At 44.3% G+C, this 20,725-nt stretch overlaps 1 protein-coding gene across 2 annotated transcripts in view; it reads left to right on the top strand.

Moving 5' to 3' along the window:
• Positions 1 to 1,264: 1,264 nt before the first annotated feature.
• Positions 1,265 to 20,725, top strand: part of MSL2 (MSL complex subunit 2) — a 48,901-nt gene continuing 29,440 nt past the window's right edge. The window contains exon 1 of one of the 2 annotated variants that reach the window (XM_023187836.1): positions 1,265 to 1,349. Coding sequence is in view for 1 of the 2 variants with exons in the window: in XM_023187835.2 (XP_023043603.1) it covers positions 3,409 to 3,550 (142 nt within the window). In the remaining variant the exon portion in view is untranslated. Of the gene's footprint in view, positions 1,350 to 2,173; positions 3,551 to 20,725 lie in introns of those variants that run through there. The other variant, XM_023187835.2, reaches the window with a different exon arrangement.

Here is a 20,725-nt window from a genome sequence, read left to right as displayed (position 1 = left end):
TGATAGTTTCTTTTGCTGAAACACTTCATTTTCTATAAACAATTCATTTGTTTCCTTTTTAGGCAAGGCCCAATCAAGCCAATAAATATTAGAAGAGAATATACTTCAAGATTCTTTACCTCCAGCTACCATAATCTATTACCAGCTGCGACCAATTTCAGAAGCTAAAAAACAACTGGTTTAACACACGTTTTGTCTCTTTCTCACTCATGTACATGCACACGAATGATAAACAGAATTAATCTTAATTTGGATGTACACATCTCAAGAGATTTGTAAAAATCCAGTTATGAGAAAATTAGCAAGGTTAATGCCCTGCAAATAATCACTTGCCTAGGGTGACTGCTAATTTATTCTGCCTTAACGGAAAACAGTGCTGATTATTTTACTCTCTGTGTTGCTCCTCTTGGGGAGAACAACCTGTGTGTTGTGGGAGAAGACCTTAGAATCTGGAGTAAAAAATAGAACCATATAACAGTTTTATTTGAAGGAGAGCTTAGAAAAGATCTCTTATGAAAAAAAAAGAGCTTTTAAAAATGAGAGTGGCTTTTAGAGTATTTGTCATTTTCCACGTATAAGGCTACCAAATACAGTTTGCACAGCTAATCAAAATTAGGAAGTTGGATTCTTACTGCTTAATATTTAAGTGTTGATAATATGGTAGGCCTTGTTAAAAAAAAAAAAAAACCTGCCTTCAAACGGTAATAGAAATTATAAATCGAGATTGTATGGGTTCCCTTGAGACCTTAACTATTTCTACTCACCTCAAGTGGCAGCTTGTAACTAACATGTACCACATTAACATGTGTCATATACGTGTCTGTGTACATATGTAACATGTGCCACAAAAGATTTACACACATTATAATTTTCACTTTGCAAACGTGTAGAGTGTCTACTGTGCATGAAAAATTGTGCTGAGCTTTGGTGTGTACAGAGATAAGAAATGCTTCCTATGGCCTGTTACTATTTGTGCTACTCAAAAAAGGTTTTGTACTTTGAGAAGGGAGGGAAGTCATCCATTAAGTTAGGCTTTTGTTTATTTATATCCCAGTGCCCTTGATCTCCTGCAAAAACAAAAGGCAAAAGCTTGTTTTAAAAAAACATTCGCAAGGATTTGGGTTTGTTCTAGAGCAAGATCATGCATTCTTCAAGACATCTGTTCACATAGAAGAGCTAGGTCTTTTAAAAAAGCTAAATCTTTCAAAAAAAAAAAAAAAAGCAGTTCGTTTTGTTTTTAAAACACGACTCTGTTCCGGTGAGAGCTCTAAGTCCTGATCGGCGCCCACGAAGGCGAGGCCGCTCGAGTCCAAGGACCAGAGGCCGTGGGAACAGCCCGGGTCCGACGGGTACGCGCGGGGGGTGGGTTCGAGCCTCCACGCTTACACACAGTCAGCCAGGGCCTTAGAGACCTCCGACGGCGAACCACCGCAGAGGGGCGCGCACCGCGGCCCTGACCCGGCAAAAACCGTCTGCACGCCTGCTGGGCGCGCAGCCACGTTGACTGCAGCAACCTTTCCGGCTCGGCGAGAGCCAGCCAACCGGCCGAGGCTGCGCCCTTTCCGCGGTCGGGATGAGCCGTTCCAGGAGAAAGGCCGCGAGGGCGGGGCTTGGGGCCTGGCGAGGCTATTTCCTCACACCGCGGTCAGTCAGGACGAGAGGCCGCATTCAGGCCGGTGCAGAGCGCCACATGGCGCTACCAAGTCGGGCCCCAGCGTTGGCGGGTACAGAAGCAGTGTAATGCGGGAAGCCTGCAGCCCACACTGGGGAAGGATGTGCCAGCTAACGAATGTTTCACCACAGCCCACATGCCTGGGAGAGGGAATTTGAGAGCACGTGGGGGAGGGGCGGCGAGAGCTGTCGGCTCGCAGAGAGCATGCTCCGTTCTGAGAGCCGAAGTGGAGAGCCAGGCATGCGCAGTGAGCCCAGGGTGGGTTGGCAGCGGTGAGGGACTGGCGCGAGCGGGCTGATGTGTTTATCCGGTTTTCTGGGTGGGCGGTCAGGGCGGTCAAAGCGCACGCGTAAGGGCGAAAGGCGGCGGAGCTAGGTAGCGGCTTGCGCATGCGTGGAGTGATCCGGTAGCTCTGGGAGGCTGTGGAGGGGGTTGTTAGAGGAGAAGCAAGGGAAAAGGGAAGCGAAGGGAGGAAAGGGGGGAGGGGTGAGAGTGTGCTCTGCGCATGCGTGCGAGCGCTAGCGACGACGGCGGCGGGGGAGTCTCGGGGATGACAGTGGCTTTGCCCGTTGGGGTAACGGTCGTCGTCGCCGCCAGCAGAGGCCTGAGGCGCCGCACAGCCCGCGGGATCCATTAAGGCCGCAGCAGCCCGGGGCCCTACCGAGCTCGGGTGGCGCGTGGAGTCGGGGTGAGGGCGGCGAGGCACGGGGGAGGGGCCTGCGGCGGGGCCTTGCTGTGTGCGCTGGGCGGCGGCGGCGGCGGGGCCTGGCGGTGTGAGCGCTTGCCTCCCGCGGCCGGGAAGGCGCTGAGGGCGGCGGCGGCCGTCGTGCTCGGTGGAGGAGTCGTCTGTGTGTGCGGCGCCGAAAAGATGGCCGGGCAGTGAGGGGGCGGCGCTTGCGTGTGGTGACCCCGGAGTGTGCGACTGAGGAGCGAGGGGCGCCGCCGCGGCCCGGCTGGGCCTGCTCCCCGCCCCCTCCCGCCCGCCGGCGGCGGCCCGCGCACTTCCTCCCCGGCCCTCCCCTCCGCGTTGAGGACTCTCGCCCGCCTCGCCACCTCGGGGAACTGCGGGCTGCAACCTACGGGGCGGAGAGCCAGGGCGCAGTCTGGGCCCCGCGTCCGATATGGAGAGTGCGGCGGCGGCGTCCGCCAGCCGCAACAGCAACCTTCGTCGCCGCCGCGGTGTCTTGCACTAGATCCGGGAAGCCGCCGCCCGACCGTCGTCCTTGCCTTCGCCGCCGCCTCCGCGCCCTGCACTGGGATGGAGTAAGAGGCTCTGCAGCCCGGGAGAAGCGTGCCGCGCCTCAGACGGGGCCGGGGCCTGCTCCCGCGCCCGCCAGCTCGACCTGAAGAGGCGCCTCCGTGTCCGGAGATGGAGGTCGAGTGCAGGCCGCCCGCCGAGCCGCGGGGCTAGACTGAGCGCCGAGTCCCGCCCCGAGCGCCCAAGCCGCCGCGTTCTGCGCTCTGTGGTCGCTCCGGACGAACTCGAACGCTGGTTTTTTTCTCTCTCTCTCCCTCATTTTTGGAAGTCTCAGGGACGAAGGGGCGCCAAGGCCCCATGTGTGGGAGGATTGCTTCAGCTCCACAAACTTGCACGGATTTTGGTTACTTGTTTGGCCAATGGTTCGGCTCTGATTTCTTCCGAATTGTTGCAAATTCGCCATCGTTTCCTGGCTGCTTACAAAGTTGGATCCGGAATTTCTTTTCAACCGGGAGCCATTGGTGTCGAAGTGTCTGCAATGAACCCCGTGAATGCTACTGCTCTCTACATTTCCGCGAGCCGCCTAGTGCTCAACTACGACCCCGGAGACCCCAAGGCGTTTACTGAGATTAACAGGCTCTTGCCTTACTTCCGACAGTCCCTTTCGTGCTGTGTTTGCGGTGAGACGCTTTTTATTGTTCCCTTTTCAATGCTTGTTTTTAAAAAGCCGCCTGGGCAGTGGTAACGTGAGCGGGTCGACGGCCTGGTGGTTGGTATTAAGCTTTTGTTATTTGTGCCGCGCTGTACGGTCATTAGTTTTGAAACTCGCCGAGGGACTTTTGCCCGGCATTTCAGAAAGGCAGAGAACCCTTTCAGACCGCTTTGTGCAGTGGCGTTAACTTTCAAAATGGTTTAATTCGCCTCGGTTCATCTGATGGTAGTGGTTTAAGTGGGGGTAACATGCGTGCACAATACTTTGCCACGGGAGCTGATTTCGTACCTACAGCGGTTAAAAGTGGTTAAACATGATGAAAACATGCACATGTGGGCACATGTGGCGTGTTTGCATTTCCCCAAGCTGGTGTTACGTGGGAGTGGTGGGCTAAGCTGATGAGCCCACAGCTGGAGAACCCGGCGCGGAACTTTCCCCCGGGTTCCTCCACAAATGTTTTGACGGTTTGACGGTTAACAGCAAGCCGGGGAAGGCTGGTGGTACTCGAAGTGTTTTTTAGCTGGTGGGATTTTTAGTTACCACGTTTTCATTTTGTGGTTTAACATACTTTGGCTTTGTCGAGGATTATTTTAGATGTTTTTGTTCAAAAAATATTAACTCGTGGTAGGTAGGATACTTTTAAATTATTTTTAAGATAGAGGAGATATGCTAAATTGTCTAAGGAAAATATCTCTAAAGTGATAATTTGAGTGTTAACTGTGCAGGTATAATAATTACTTGCTTTTCGAAAAACCTGGACTGAAACGTTAATACAAAGGAAAGGGCAACTGGCAAAGCAGTAATATGTATGCTCTACTTAATATTCTATCCCAAATTTTGAAGTTTTGATGAACCACTTGTTTAGTCAGAACCTGGGAAAGTCAGGCACGTTAAGGCTTCTGCTTTATTTAAAATTAGATAAAGGAAGAAGAGTAATTTGGGACAGTTGTGGCTGAAGGGAGAAATAATATTCATTTGAGATTTATCCAGCGTTCTCTATGTAGATCCTGAAGCAAGACACTGAATGGGTGCAGAAGAGGTGGTGGTGGTTTTTTGCTAGACAGGTACTTAATGTCATAAACATTTAAGTAACTGAGTAAGTCATTAAGTGCTAGTCTGACTGGTAACAGACACTTAACACCTATATAGAGGAATAGTCGCCCCGGGCAAATCACCTAACCGCCCTGGGCCTTAGTTTCTTGATGTGTAAAATGAGAATTTTCGGCTAGATTGAGTTTCCTTTCAGTTTAAGTTTTGCAAATATAGGTGTATAAAAAATTTGCTTGATTTCTTGGTAATCTCTCACTCCACTCCCGCTTTTTTGGAGTGCTTTTTTTTATGTCCTCACATATTTTGATGGTTTGAGGACTGAGGAAATGGAGCTGCCATAACTTCCTTCTCCATACACTTTTTTTTTCTTTTCCTTTGATGGCGGCCGTAGGGTGCTACTACGGTGAGGTAGGGGGAAGAGGAAGGGCCCACTCCTGCTGAAACAGCATTTGAGAGTGATGTCATTATCAGTTAACATTTGCAGAATCTGATAGGTCCCCTGTTTACTAGATGGGTGAGACTTAGCTCTCTAATTTAAGGGGGAAATGGTAGTTTTGAGTTGTGTAGACCACCACTATCCTAAAACTATTAAGAACCTCAGAGGTTTTTAAGTTCTTATTAATAGCTTTCGGATAGTAGTGGTGGTCTAATTGAACATTTTCCCAGGTTCTAACCTGGACTTTAAATAATGGCATTAAAGATAAAACTACATTTAAAAGTCCAACTGTAGCCTTTTTTATTTTTATTTTTTGTCAGTCTTGGCAACACAAGGGGAATTTTTCTGACAGGGCTTTCTTATTTCACATCATCCTAAGGGGAATTTTTCTGACAGGGCTTTCTTATTTCACATCATCCTGTGGAAAAGATCTGTGAGGTCTGCTTCTCCCTATAATTGAGTAGCTGGCATGGTTTCAGTGATAGGGATGTAGATTCAGGTTTTTTCCCTCCCATCTCTTTGGACATAAGTCTGTGGTTATCAAGAGATAGAAAAAAAAAATCAGTTATTTGAATTTACCTTCAGCATTTACATATCCTTTGTACCAGGTGCGTACTAGACTTTTTTTCCTTAGATGAAAAGCATACGTGCATTCAAATAAATATGTGGATGTGCATGCAGTCTTATTTCATGAAGATAATACACATGTAAAAATGAAGTTTAATTCTGTCGTAATGCTTAATTAGGGAATTTGTTTCAACACGTCCTGTAGATTTGACCCACTGCTACCTTTTCATTCTTTTATTCAACTGTGGTTTTACATAATTTCTGTTTTAACTGATGTTTTTGCCCTTTCAGACATGCTTTGTATCTTCCTCTTTTTTTTTTTTTTTTTTTAAATCTTTGCTTTAAGTTTCTTCTGCCTAATACACTCCTTTTTTCTAAAGGCCTGACTCAACTCTGCCTCCTTGGTGAAGTCTTCCTTGCTCACTGCAGCGAAAAGTTTCCTCTGGTCAGGTGCCTGTAATCCCAGCACTTTGGGAGGCCAAGGTGGGCGGATCGCTTGAGGTCAGGAGTTGGAGACCAGCCTGGCCAACATAGTGAAACCCCATCCCTTCTAAAAATACAAAAATTAGCTGTGTGTGGTGGCGGGTGCCTGTAATCCCAGTTACTCGGGAGGCTGAGGCCCATTGCCAGACATTGCTTGAACCTGGGAGGCAGAGGTTGCAGTGAGCGGAGATCGTGCCACTGCACTCCAGGCTGGGCCACAGAGTGAAACTCTGGCTCAAAAAATTAAACAGTTATCTTTGTTCTCTTGTTCCATTCGTAAGATACTTATAACTCCTTTCAGTGCAGTTTTTATATCAGTCTGATTCTCCTGATATATATAATAAACTTCTTAGGGAAGGCATTTTTTTCTTTCCTTTCTTTTTTTTTTTTTTTGAGACGGAGTCTCGCTCTGTCGCCCAGGCTGGAGTGCAGTGGCCGGATCTCAGCTCACTGCAAGCTCCGCCTCCTAGGTTTACGCCATTCTCCTGCCTCAGCCTCCCGTGTAGCTGGGACTACAGGCGCCCGCCACGTCGCCCGTCTACTTTTTTGTGTTTTTTAGTAGAGACGGGGTTTCACCGTGTTAGCCAGGATGGTCTCGATCTTCTGACCTCGTGATCTGCCTGTCTCGGCCTCCCAAAGTGCTGGGATTACAGGCTTGAGCCACCATGACCGGCCGACACTTTTTTCTTATACAATTTTTGTATTTCCTCTGCTTCACACTCTCTCCTGCCTAGTGACTTACATGTAGGTGTTTATGACAGCCTCAGAGGAAGAGGTGAGGGAGGGAAAAAGCCCTTCAAACTTTGCAATTAGGTTGAAATTTGGCTTTTACTTACTGTGTAGGTGCATTGCTTTAACTTTTTGCCAGTTTCCTTTATCTCCTTCAAGTTTGTTTCTCCAAATTTGTGTTATGTGTGGGCTTATTTTTAAGTGGTTTGAAAAAACTTTTTATTGAGACAGGATCTTGCTGTGTTGTTCAGGTTGGAGTGCAGTGGTGCAATCCTTGCTCACTGCAGCCTTAAACTCCTGGTGTGATCCTAGCTCACTGCAGCCTTAAACTCCTGGATTCATGCAATCCTTCCACCTCAGCCTCCTCATTAGCTAGAACTGCAGGCATGCACCATCATGCCCAGCTAAACTTTTTGTGGTGATAGGGTCTTGCCATGTTGCCTGGGCAGATCTTGAACTCCTAGGCTCAAGCTATCCTCACGCCTTGGCCTCCCAAAGTACAGGGATTACAGATGTAAGCCGCTGTGGCTCCTGGCCTGAAAAAAAAAAAAAAAAAACAATTTTTTTCGAGACGGAGTCTTGCTCTGTCGTCCAGGCTGGAGTGCAGTGGCGCAATCTTGGCTCACTGCGACCTCCGCTTCCTGGGTTCAAGCGATTCTCCTACCTCAGCTTCCCGAGTAGCTTGGGATTACAGACGCCCGCCACCACGCCCAGTTAATTTTTGTATTTTTTGTAGAGATGGGGTTTCACCATGTTGGCCAGGCTGGTCTTGAACTCCTGACCTCGTGATCTGCCTGCCTTGGCCTCCCAAAGTGCTGGGATTACAGGTGTGAGCCACCCCTGCTCGGCCTGAAAAAAGTTTTTGAACCCATGAGAACAAGTCTACAGATTCAGTGTCTGGCACGTATTAGGTACTTAATATCCCAGCTTTGCACAGTAGAGAAAGGTGGGAGGAGGTGAGGGAAGAGACTATAAACTATCAGGTCAATTATTGTCAAAAGTAGATTATTCATTGCAGTTACAGTTTTGTTGTTATTGTTCTTTGATATGTTAATTAGCCAGTTATCACTGCTTGTTTTTCAATTGGTTTGTATATTTAAACCTTCTGAAGCTTCTAGTGAATGGGATAGCCTTGCTGTAGAGAATTACTGTACTTTCTAGGCCACAGAAAGTGACCAAGACAAAATCACTATGGGTTACTATTTTTAAGTGTCGATTTCTTGCTCCTGTTCTAAATGTTGGACTTGCTTTATCAGAAAGTAGAATTGTTTTTTTGTTTTGATAACATGAGACTTGATAAATTTTGGCCTAAGGATTTTAGGTTTTCATTAAACTTGTAACTCTTCAAATGATGTAACAAGTCTGATGTATACAATCAAAAATCTTGTTAGGATTGGAGGGTCATGTTAAATGGAAAAATATTACTCTTGGAGATATTTGGAAATTATCATGGTCAAACCCAGGAACATGAATATTTCCCTTTTTTTTTTTGGAGACGATCTTGTTTTGTCACTCAGGCTGGAGTGCAGTGGTACACTCATAGCTCACTGCAGCCTCAAACTCCAGTCCTCTGGCCTTAGCTTCCAGAGTAGCTAACACCACAGGTGTGCGCCACCATACGTGGTAGGCTAATTTTTAAATTTTTTTTTTTTAGAGATGTGGCCTTGCTGTATTGTCTAGATTGGTCTTGAACTCACCTGGCCTGGGTCTCCCAAAATGCTGGGATTACAGGCATGAGTCCCGGTAACCTGTACCATATCTTTATTGGTTACCTGTGATGTTCTAGATGCTAGGGTAGAAAGATGAATAAGACACATGGCACAGGCCCATATATATTGATCAGTGTTACAGGGAAGACATTTAAGTAAACCAATAATTATTGGCCAGCTACTGAGTAGAGGCATGTAAGCTATAACAAACCTCATGTGTCACGATAGAAAAGTTAGTAATTTTTTATTTTTGAGACAGAGTCTTGCTTTGTTGCCCAGGCTGGAGTGCAGGGGCATGATCTTGGCTTACTGCAACCTTTGTCTCCCGAGTCCAGGTGGTCCTCCCACCTCAGCCTCCCAAGTAGCAGGAACTACAAGAGTGCACCCCCGCGCCTGGTGGATATTTGTAGAAAACTTACCAATTAACGTTTTTGTACGTGTAAAGTTTCAGAAATTAACCATAAAAGTGTATTTATTTCTGTAGAATTTGTTTTTGAATAGCTCTTTGGTCAGAGGTTAATCATTGGTGTTAAAACAGAGTCTATTTTAACAATTTTTTTCTTAGTTTACGTGTTTTCTGATCTGAGAAGAATCCTTTAGAGCACATTTATCTAGTATGCAGGTAAGGAAGAACTATGTGTAGTTAGTAATTTTCTTGGCAGGTACAATTCAGCTATAGATAGCAGATACATCAGATCTATTTTTTTTTAACTGTTTGATTTTTTTTTTTTTTTTTTATTTTCTTGAGACAGGGTCTTGTTCTGTTGCCCAGGCTGGAGTGTGGTGGCATTATCATGGCTTACTGCAGCTCGATCTCTTGGACTTAAGCTGTGCTCCCACCTGAGCCTCCCAGTTAGCTGGGACTATAGGCGTGTGCCACCATGCCCACCTTATTTTTGTAGAGACAGTTTTGCCATGTTGCCCAGGCTTATATGATCTCTTTTCCTAAGAAAAATCTATAAAAGTTCTAAAATATTTGCTGCTACTTGGGTATGTTTATGCAAGATGACATTGTCTTAGGGAAAGGACTCCCTAAATGCATTGTTCCTAGTGCTGAGATGAAAAGAGGTTTGATTCACAGCCCTTCATCTTACGATAAGTTGAAAAGGTAATAATAGTTTAAATGATGGCTCAAGGCAGGCAGTATGGTACTGTGGAATTAGGCAGATGAGATTGTTTCATTCTGTTAAGATCTGGTAGGTGTGGGACTTGAGTTGGGCCAAGAGAAATGGTGTAATGGATACTTTTTTTTTTTTTTTTGAGACAGAGTCTTGCTCTGTCGCCCAGGCTGGAGTGCAGTGGCTTGATGTGGGCTCCGGCAATCCTCCTACCTCAGTGTCCTGAGTAGCTGAGACTACAGGCATACGCCATCAATGCCCTGCTAATTTTCAAATATTCTGTAGAGATGGGGTTTTGCTGTATTGCCCAGGCTGGTCTTGAATTCCTGGCCTCAGGCAGTCCTTCCGCTTTGGCCTCCCAAAATACTGGGATTATAAGCCTGAGCCACTGAACCCAGCCTGTTAGTGGAATTTTTTTTTTTTTTTTTTTTTGAGGCGGACTCTTACTCCGTTGCCAGGCTGGACTGCAGTGGTGTGATCTCGGCTCACTACAACCTTCGCCTCATGGGTTCAAGCGATTCTCCTGCCTCAGCCTCCTGAGTAACTGGGACTACAGGCATGCCCCACCATGCCTAGCTAATTACTGTAGTTTTAGTAAACACGGGGTTTCACCATGTTGGCCAGGATATCTCAATCTCTCTACCTCGTGATACCCTAGCTTGGCCTCCCAAAGTGCTGGGATTACAGGCATGAGCCACTGCACCTGGTCTAGTGGACATTTTTAAGTAAGTCCTGAAGGGGAAAACCTTTGGCTTGTGTGAACAGCAGTAAATTGGGTTTATCTGGAATGAAGAGCCCTTGTAGGAGAGCCCTTGCCCTATAGTGGTTATTCAGGAGCCTTTTGTGTGGAGCGTTTTGATCCCAGGCTAAGGAATGTGACATTCACCCTGTAGACCTGTTTCTTTCTTTCTTTTTTTAAAAATATATTCTACAGGCCACCTGAATCAAAATCACTTAAAAGCTTATTAAAATCCAGATATCCTAATCATCACACCAGACTGATTGAATTAGAATCTCTGTGGACAGGCCCTTGTAATCTGCATTTTAACTGCCCATCTTGATTGGGATGAGGATTTGCAAACCAGTGTTATAAGCATTTGAAAAACAGTATTTAGGTAGGATAGTGATACGATTGAAATTGTTTTAGAAAATATTAATTTAGAGGTGAATTTTTTTTTTTTTTTTGAGATGGAGTCTTGCCCCGTCACCCAGGCTGGAGTGCAATGGTGTGATGTTGGCTCACTGCAACCTCCATCTCCTGGTTCGAGCGATTCTCCTGCTTTAGTCTCCTGAGTAGTTGGGACTACAGTCGCCTGCCACACCCGGCTAATTTTTTTTTTTGTATTTTTAGTAGAGACAGGGTTTCACCATGTTGGCCAGGCTGGTCTTGAAGTCCTGACCCCAGGTCATCCTCCCACCTCCACCTCCCAAAGTGCTAGGATTACAGGCGTGAGCCACTGCGCCCGGCCAAATGTAGTTTGTTTGGAGTCTCTAATAAGAGGATTCTTTAATGAGGCCTGAATAGAGTGGTGGGAGTGAAAAGAAAGGGAACAGCATAAAATGAAAAGGGAACATTTGATCATTCTTATGGTTATCATAACATTTTAATTTGAAATGTGTTATGCCATCTTTGTCATAGCTGGCCTTGTCTCATTGTGAATTGATTAAATGAGATGTTTTCTAGTCTTACATTGGTGAGTATGTCTAGCACAGTGCTTTCACATAACACATACTTGATAAAATGTACAGCTAATCCTCCATATCTGTGAGTTCTGCATTCGTGGATTCAAGCAACCTTGGATCTAAAATATTTGAGAAAAAATTGCGACTGTACTGAACATGTATGGACTTTTTTTTGGTCATGATTCCCTAAGCATTACGGTATAACAGCTACTTACATAGTACTACATTGTTTAGGTATTATGAGTAATCTGGAGATGATTTAAAGCAGCAATTCCCTACCTTTTTGGCGCTAGGAACTGATTTCATGGAAGACTATTTTTCCACAGGTTCGGGGGATGGTTTCAGGATGATTCAAGCACATTACACTTATTGTGCACTTTATTTCTATTATTATTATATTGTAACCTATAATGAAATAATTATACAATTCACTATAATGTAGGATTAGTGGGAGCCCTGAGCTTGTTTCCTGCGAGGGTCCCATCTAGGGGTGGTGGGAGACAGTGACAGATCATCAAGCATTATTCTCGTAATGAGTGTGCAGCCTAGATCCCTTGCATGCACAATTCACAATAGGGTTTGTGCTCCTATGAGAATCTAATGCTGCTGCAGATCTGACAGAGCTCAGGTGGTAATGTGAGCAGTGGGGAGTGGCTGTGAAGCTTTGCTTGCTGGACCCAGTTCACTTCTTGCTCACTTTCTCCTGTGCAGCCTGGTTCCTAACAGGCCAAGGACCGGTGCCTGTCCATGGCCTGGAGGCTTGGGGACCCCTGATTAGAAGAATGGAGGAGGCTATACTTAGGCTATGTGCAAATACTATGTCATGTTATATCAAGGACTTGAGTATCTGCAGATTTTGGTATTCAAGCGAGATGCTGGAACCAATCACCCATGGATATCTAGGGACTATTATACAGTGGTGTTGAAGAACTGACAAAACCTGGCAGTTTGATATAGACACATGGGAAAAATTGAAGGAGTCGAAAGGTAACTTAGTTCATATCAGAAATGAAATAAGGAAGGATGTTGATTTTTGAGGAACCTGAAGAGTTGAGGCAGTCTAGGTTTGAAGTAATGTAAGGATAGCCTAGTTAAAGAATTCTTTGGGGATTTTAGCAATATGGTTGTGGTAATTGAGCTAAATATTCTGCAAAATAGCCTTGCCATTGTTTTGATAACCTCTTTTAGAACAACTTTTTTTTTTTTTTGCTTCCATTTTGCCCAAGTCACCGTCTCTGTATGTAATTGTCTCCATTGATTTTATTTTTGTCTTCTGGAATAATTCAGAAAGCCTTTGATAAAATTTTGCCCTTCGATGTTGGAATACAGCTTTGTCATTCCTGAGAAGTTGTGTCCTGGCTGGGCGTGGTGGCTCACGCTTGTGATCCCAGCACTTTGGGAGGCTGAGGCAGGTGGATCATCTGAGGTCAGGAGTTTGAGGCCAGCATGGCGAAACACTGTCTCTACTAAAAATACAACAATTAGCCTGGCATGGTGGTGTGCACAGAATTGCTTGAACCCAGGAGGCGAAGGTTGCATTGAGCCGAGATTGCGCCACTGCACTCCAGCCTGGGCAACAGTGAGACTCTGTCTCCCCCTCCCCTTCCCTCCGCCCTGCAAAAAAAAAAAAAAAAAAAAAAAGAGTCGTGTTCTAAGTTATTCTGGTAGCATCCTTGTTTTAGTTTCCTCTAAAAGCGTGATTTTTGTGTCCTTATCTATAGTATTTTAGATATGGTTAGATGAAGTTCTCTTCTGTGATGACTTGAATAATTTTTCTGTTTCGTTTGTAAGGTGAGGTTGTTGGATTAGAGCATAAATTTGGTTGTGAATTTGGTTTCCAGACCTTTTTTTTTTTTTTAGTTTTGTTAAAAATGTACTGAATAGTGCCAAGCACAGTGGCTCACACCTGTAATCCCAGCACTTTGGGAGGCCAAGGCGGGCGGATCCTTTGAGGTCAGGAGTTCGAGATCATCCTGGCCAACATGCTGAAACTTCGTCTCTAATAAAAATACAAAAAAATTTGCCGGGTGTGGTGGCACATACCTGTAGTCCCAGCTACTTAGCTACTTGGGAAGCTGAGGCGGGAGAATTGCTTGAACCTGGGAGGCAGAGGTTGCAGTGAACTGAGATCGTGCCACTGCATTCCAGCCTGGGCTACAGAGGAAGACTCAGTCTCAAAAAAAAAAAAAAAAAAATGAATTGGTGGTTACTGTTTCCAAACCTAGACCTCACATAAAATCCAAATTTTAGGCACTTCCTGGAAAAGTATGAGGTTTTGCAACAGTGGAAGCACTGAATTGGAAGCATTCCTTTATGACATAGCATCATTGGCTAGACTTGAGAGATTGGCTTTTTTCTTTGGTGGTAGGAGTATGTCCTCTTCAGTTTGCCCTTGGTCACACCTAACCTTTGCCACTGTTTTTCTTTTCTTTTCTTTTTTTTTTTTTAGAGCTTTATCTACTTGCCTCTTGTAAGAATTTGAGTTTGTAATTCTCAGGAATGAAGGATTTATCCAGGCCCCTTCTTGTACGCTGGAGGTTGTTCAGAACCATGGAATTCTTATTTTTTTTGAGACAGAGTTTCGCTCTGTCGTCCAGGCTGGAGTGCAATGGTGCGATCTTGGCTCACTGCAATCTCCACCTCCTGGGTTCAAGGGGTTCTCCCGCCTCAGCCTCTGGAGTAGCTGGGATTGCAGGCTCCTGCCATCTTGCCCAGCTAATTTGTGTGTGTGTGTGTGGTGTGTGTGTGTGTGTGTGTGTGTGTGTGTGTGTTTGAGACGGAGTCTCGCTCTGTAGCCTGGGCTGGAGTGCAGTGGCCGGATCTCGGCTCACTGCAAGCTCCGCCTCCCGGGTTCACGCCATTCTCCTGCCTCAGCCTCCTGAGTAGCTGGGACTACAGGCGTCCGCCACCTCGCCTGGCTAGTTTTTTGTATTTTTTTAAGTAGAGACGGGGTTTCACCGGGTTAGCCAGGATGGTCTCGATCTCCTGACTTCGTGATCTGCCCGCCTTGGCCTCCCAAAGTGCTGGGATTACAGGCATTTGCCACCATGCCTGGCCAGAACCATAGAATTCTAATGATGATGTGATCTTCAGTTATTTTGTGAAATGTTATTACCTGGATAAGAGTCAGGATTACTTATCTTGTTTGGCAGTTAGAGAACAGTTGTTGGTTCACAATGTTTCTGGTCAGTTAAAACATTTTCACAGGTTAGTCGATAGTATTGTTCATTATTTTCTCTATCCTTAACAGACTTTTAGTAGTTCTGTCAATTATTGAGTTGAAATCTCAACTGTATGTGTTTTCAGTTTCTCTTCAGTTGTATCAGTTTTTGCTTCATGTATTTTGAAGCTCTGTTGGTAGGTTTATGAAACCTTTCTGAACTTACGGGATATAGTTAAAATAACTACCATTTCAATAACTTTAATTTTTCTAGCCTGGGCATCATGGCAAAACCCTGCCTCTACAAAAAATACAAAAATTATCTGGACGTGGTTGGCACGTGCCTGTAGTCACAGCTACTTGGGAGGCTGAGGTGGGAGGATTGCTTGAGCCCAGGAGGCAGAGGTTGCAGTGATCTGTGGTAATGCCACTGCACTCCAGCCTGGGTGGCAGACTGAGACCTTGTCTCAAAAAAAAAAAAAAATTTTTTTCGTAGAGATGGGGGTCTCCCTGTGTTGCCCAGACTGGTCTTGAACTCTTGGCCTCAAGTAATCCTCCTACCTTGGCCTCCCAAAGTACTGGGGTTACAGGAGTGAGCCACCACATTTGGCTTAATATAATTTTCATTTTTAATGTTTTTGTTTACTAATTCTATCATCTGTTTCATTTTCTGGGTTTGTTGTTCGCACTGGTTTTTCTTCTTATGGGTTATATTTTCTTGTTTCTTTCTAGGGCTGGTTAATTTTGATTGGATTCCAGCTATTGTGAGTTTTACCTTGTTGCTGGATATTTTTGTACTACAAATATTCTTGAATTTTGTTCTGGGATGAGGCTAAGTTACTTGGAGATTGTTTGATCCTTTCAAGCCTTGTTTTTAAGCTTTTGTTCAGCAGAGTCACAGCAGCCTTTAGAGATTAGTTTTTCCATGCTACTGAGGGCAGGAACGTTTTGACTGCTCATCTGATGCCTTGTGAGATTTCTCACTTTGGGTAGTGGAAGGAGGAATTACTCTGCTACTTCTGTGAGTTATGGGGATTGTTTCCACTGCTTCTTTCTGGGGCTCCTCTGGTAGTTTACACACATGTGCTAATTAATCGGTACTCAGCTGAAGACTTTAGAGGGACCTGGTATACCACTCTGGGCCTCTTTCTCTGTGCAGCTTTGTCATCTCTGTGCTTCTCTCTGAGACGTTCAGCTGCCTTGGCTTCCAGCTCTGTCTTCTCAACTCAGGGGAGCTTTTTTTTCTTTTTTTTCCCCCTGCTTAGTCCAGGCTTTGGATTCTCCCTCCCTGTGCTTTTTGGCCTGAAAAGTATCCCCAGGCAATAAGCTGGGACAGTTGTAGGGTTTATATTTGTTCCCCCTTTCAGGGATTACTGTCCTGTGCTGCCTGTTGGTCAGTATTTGAAAACCTATTGTTCTAGTCTGTTTTTTAGTTATTTCAGTTAGGAGAGTAAATCTGATTATTCCATTTTTGTCTGGAAGCAGAGTAATATCACATTCTAAACCTATGTTTTATACAAAGCTACTGGCCATATGTGACAATGTAGATTTTATTTAATTAAAAGTAAATGCAATTTAAAATCCAGTTCTTCTTTTATCCTTAACAACATTGTAAATGCTCAGTAGCCACATGTGAGTGTAATGGCTTCCTTATTGGACATTGCAGATACAAAACATTGCCATTGTTGCATGAAGTTCTACTGGACAGTGTTATAACATTTTAAGAACTTAGATTTGTTCTTGAAAGCTGTGTGAGAAATTTACCTTCAGTGTTTTCATCTTGTTTTTTAAGTTTTGATTTTTTTAAAAAAATTTATATTTAGAACTTTTTTCTTTTACTTCAGATCACATAAGTTTTGATTTTATTTTTATTTATTTATTTATTTATTTAATTTTTTTGAGACAGTCTTACTCTGTTGCTAAGACTGGAGTGTAATGGCACTGTGTCAGCTCACTGCAACCTCCGTCTCCTGGGTTCAAGCGATTGTTCTGCCTCAGCCACCCAGGTAGCTGGGGTTACAGGCGTCCACCACCACGCCTAGCTAGTTTTTTTATTTTTAGTAGATACGGGGTTTCACCATGTTGGTCAGGAGTCTTCAACTCCTGACCTCAGGTGATCCACCTGCCTCGGCCTCCCGAAGTGCTGGGATTACAGGTATGAGCCATCTCGCCCCGCCAAGTTTTGATTTTAAAACATTGAGCTGGATGGGGTTGTGAACAAATTTTTGGAGCTTACCATTTACAGACCTCTAGAACAATTTCTTCACCTTAGTAATTGGACTCAAGAAGGTGTTCTACGGTGTTCATGTAGTAAAAAGGCTTCTGTTATTTTAGAAGAAGAGAAAACATTTTAATTGAGGTAATTTGAAGAGATGTCAAATGAGCCTGAGACAAATAGTGGTACCACCATAACCAGTTAATGATTCAGCTTAATCCTTCCGTTCATGAAGGTTTCATATTGTTTTAATCTTAGTCATGTGTTTTATTAACTCTTATTGTTTCAATAATGCATTTAATAGATCAACGGTTAGAAACAAGAACCATTAAGAAAGTTAAGTTGATAATGGAATACTAGATGATGAGCATAAAAATGTAAATGATTCTAAATATTTGGTTCATGATATTTGTTACTCTTTTGTCTTTTTTTTTTTTTGAGACGGAGTTTCACTCTGTCTCCCAGGCTGGAGTGCAGTGGCGCAATCTCAGCTCACTGCAACCACCACCTCCTGGGTTCAAGCAATTCTCCTGCCTCAGATTCTTTTTTTTTTTTTTTTTATTTTTTATTATTATATTTTAAGTTCTAGGGTACAAGTGCATAACGTGCAGGTTTGTTACATATGTATACTTGTGCCATGTTGGTGTGCTGCACCCATCAACTTGTCAGCACCCATCAATTCGTCCTTTATATCAGGTGTAACTCCCAATGCAATCCCTCCCCCCTCCCCCCGCCTCAGACTCTTAAGTAGCTGGGACTACAGGCATGAGCCACTATGCCTAATTTTTTTTTTTTTCTATTTAATAGAGACGTTTCACTATGTTGGTCAGGCTGGTGTTGAACTTCTGACCTCAGATGATCCACCCTCCTCGGCCCCCTGCACCCTACAAAGTGCTGGGATTACAGGCTTGAACCACTGCGCCCGGCCAACTACTTCTTTCTTTCTTTCTTTCTTTTTTTTTTTTTTTTTTTTTTCTGAGACGGAGTCTTGCTCTGTCACCCAGGCTGGAGTGCAGTGGTGCGATCTTGGCTCACTGCAGCCTCCGCCTCCTGGGTTCAAGCAATTCTCCTGCCTCAGCCTCCCAAGTAGCTGAGATTACAGGCTCCAGCCACCGTGCCTGGCTAATTTTTGTATTTTTAGTGGAGACGGAGTTTCACCATTTTGGCCAGGCTGGTCTTGAACTCCTGATCTGGTGATCTGCCCGCCTCGGCTTCCCAAAGTGACTTTTTTTCTTTATAAGTTGTCTGTGTTAACACCCTGTATCTCAACAGGTTCTTGGTAATATTTCAAAAAGTAATGTTGAAAAGAGAAAATACAGTGCTACCCAGTATTGCTTTTTATTTTTAGAGACCAAAGACTATTCTTACTTGGAATGTGTTATTTGAAGTGTTTGTAGATGCCATTTTGAAGCCACTTTTAGCTTATCACTTAGTAACAAAATACAAAAGTTGTTAAAAAAATTTTAGTAGGAAACATAAGAAGTCCAAGTATCAGGGCACATAGGCAGTTTTGCCCCGTTTAGTGTGTTCCACTGTAGCCTACATTTTTGACATTCACGAGTTTACAAATAGGGCATGCCATTTTATTTTTATTTATTTATTTATTTTTAAACAGAGTCTTGCTCTGTTGCCCAGGCTGGAGTGCACTAGAGGGATCTCAGCTCACTGCAGCCTCTGCCTCCTGGGTTCAAGTGTTCTCTTGCCTCAGCCTCCTGAGTAGCTTGGACTATAGGCACTTGCCACCATGCCTGGCTAGTTTTTGTAGTTTTAGTAGAGACGGGGTTTTACCATGTTGGCCAGGCTGACCTCAAACTCTTGACCTCAGGTGATCCGCCCACCTTGGCCTCCCAAAGTGCTGGGATTACAGGCGTGAGTCACCACGCCCAGCCCGATAGGCCATTTTAAAGTAGATATGTCACCAAAATGCATTTTAAAACTTAATTTAGATAAAAAAAGTCTTTGTATGCTTTGTTGAGATGATCTTTATAGTATAGTATAATTTTGCGTAATATGCTGATTAAAAGTAGTTTTTTTTTTCCTAAAAATCATTTTCTCTCTTTTTTTTTTGAGACGGAGTCTTGCTCTGTCGCCCGGGCTGGAGTGCAGTGGCTGGATCTCAGCTCACTGCAAGCTTCGCCTCCCGGGTTTATGCCATTCTCCTGCCTCAGCCTCCGGAGTAGCTGGGACTACAGGCGCCCGCCACCTTGCCCGGCTAGTTTTTTGTATTTTTAGTAGAGACGGGGTTTCACCGTGTTAGCCAGGATGGTCTGGATCTCCTGACCTTGTGATCCGCCCGTCTCGGCCTCCCAAAGTGCTGGGATTACAGGCTTGAGCCACTACGCCCGGCCTCCTTAAAATCATTTAATCACATTTGCTACTTAAATGATGAAATGATTAGAAAAAATCCCCAGGAGTTCTTCTTATTGTGGAAGGTAACTTCAAGGGAAGAAAAAGTTAAAAATATTTTTAGTGATTCCTAATCCTGGTTGTTCATCAGCATTTGGGGAACTTTTTAAAGATACATATTCCTCGCTGGGCAGGATGGCTCATGCTATAATCTCAACACTTGAGATGCCGAGGTAGGTGGATTGCTTGAGCTCAGGAGTTCAAGACCAGTCTGGGCAACATAGTGAGACCCTGTCTCTACCAAAAAAAAGTAAAACATTAGGGGTGGTGGTGCCTGCCTGTAATCCCAGCTACTTGGGAGCTTGAGGTATAGGGATTGCTTGAACCCAGGAGGTTGAGGCTGGATTGAACCATGATGGTGCTGTTGCACTCCAGCCTGGGCGATAGAGGGAGACTCTGTCTTTAAAAAAGAAAAAAGTGAAGAAAGTGAATACCTGTGACCAAATTTGAACACGTGGTTTATGACCATTACACTAAGACTGGTATAGCTAATTGGGAGGCTGAGGTGGGAGGATTGCTTGAGCCTTGGATGTTGAGGCTGTGGTGAATTCTGATTGTGCCACTGCATTCCAGCCTGGGTGACAGAGTGGGACCTTGTCTCTTAAAAAAAAAACAAGAAACAAAAAAACCAAAAAAACCACATTCCTGGATAGCATCCCCAGATCTGGAGTAGGCCATGTAAGTGATCCTGATAATAACCCTTTGATGGTAGTAGTGCTGTCTTGGAATACTCTGTACGTGAGGTTAAAAAAAAGTATGTGCTGGCGGGCACGGCAACTCATGCCTGTAATCCCAGTACTTTGGGAGTCCGAGGTGGGTGGATCACCTGAGGTCAGGAGTTCGAGACCAGCCTGGCCAACATGGTGAAACCCTGTCTCTATTAAAAATAAAAAAGTTAGCCGTGTGCCATGGTGGGCACCTGTAATTTCCCAGCACGGGAGGCTGAGGCAGGAGAATTGCTTGAACCTTGTGAGGCGATGTTTCAGTGAGCTGAGATTGCACCATGTATTCCAGCCTGGGCGACAGAGTGAGACCTTGTCTCCAAAAAAAAAAAAAAAAAAAAAAAAAGTGCCAGTAAATTTAAGCAATGCTGTCTTACGTTTTTGACAGCTATAGAATATTCAGTTTTAAGATGCTAATGTATTTTGGGATGACTCTGTAAGAGGGTAATAAAGCAAACCTTCTGGTTCCAGGGAACACCAATTTGGGAAATTTGGATCTTGATTTATATTGGTTTATTGATTAGTGTTTGTTCGGGTATGAATCAACTTAATTTTGCGTAATTAATTAGCCTACATTATCTTACTGGTAATAATTTTGTGAGTGGCCATCATTGCTTTGCCAAAATAGGAAAATAATGGAATATTATAAAAATGCTCTGTAACCACAAACATTCTATAAAAGCCTCCCCTACTTAGTTATGAAGATAAACGATGTCTGGCATTCTTTTTTAGTTCTTACTAGAATATGAAATGAGGCATGGCTTGAGTATATGAGTATGTTGTGGGTCTGAGTGGTTGTACATATACATCATCCATTTAATAACCTATGATGAGTCTTTGTTTAATGGTAGTTGACTAGTGAAAC

This window comes from Piliocolobus tephrosceles, chromosome 2, assembly GCF_002776525.5.
Source record: "Piliocolobus tephrosceles isolate RC106 chromosome 2, ASM277652v3, whole genome shotgun sequence".
Taxonomy (NCBI): domain Eukaryota; kingdom Metazoa; phylum Chordata; class Mammalia; order Primates; family Cercopithecidae; genus Piliocolobus; species Piliocolobus tephrosceles.
Note: the sequence above shows the minus strand (reverse complement) of the source record. Positions and strands in the feature narration are given on the sequence as shown.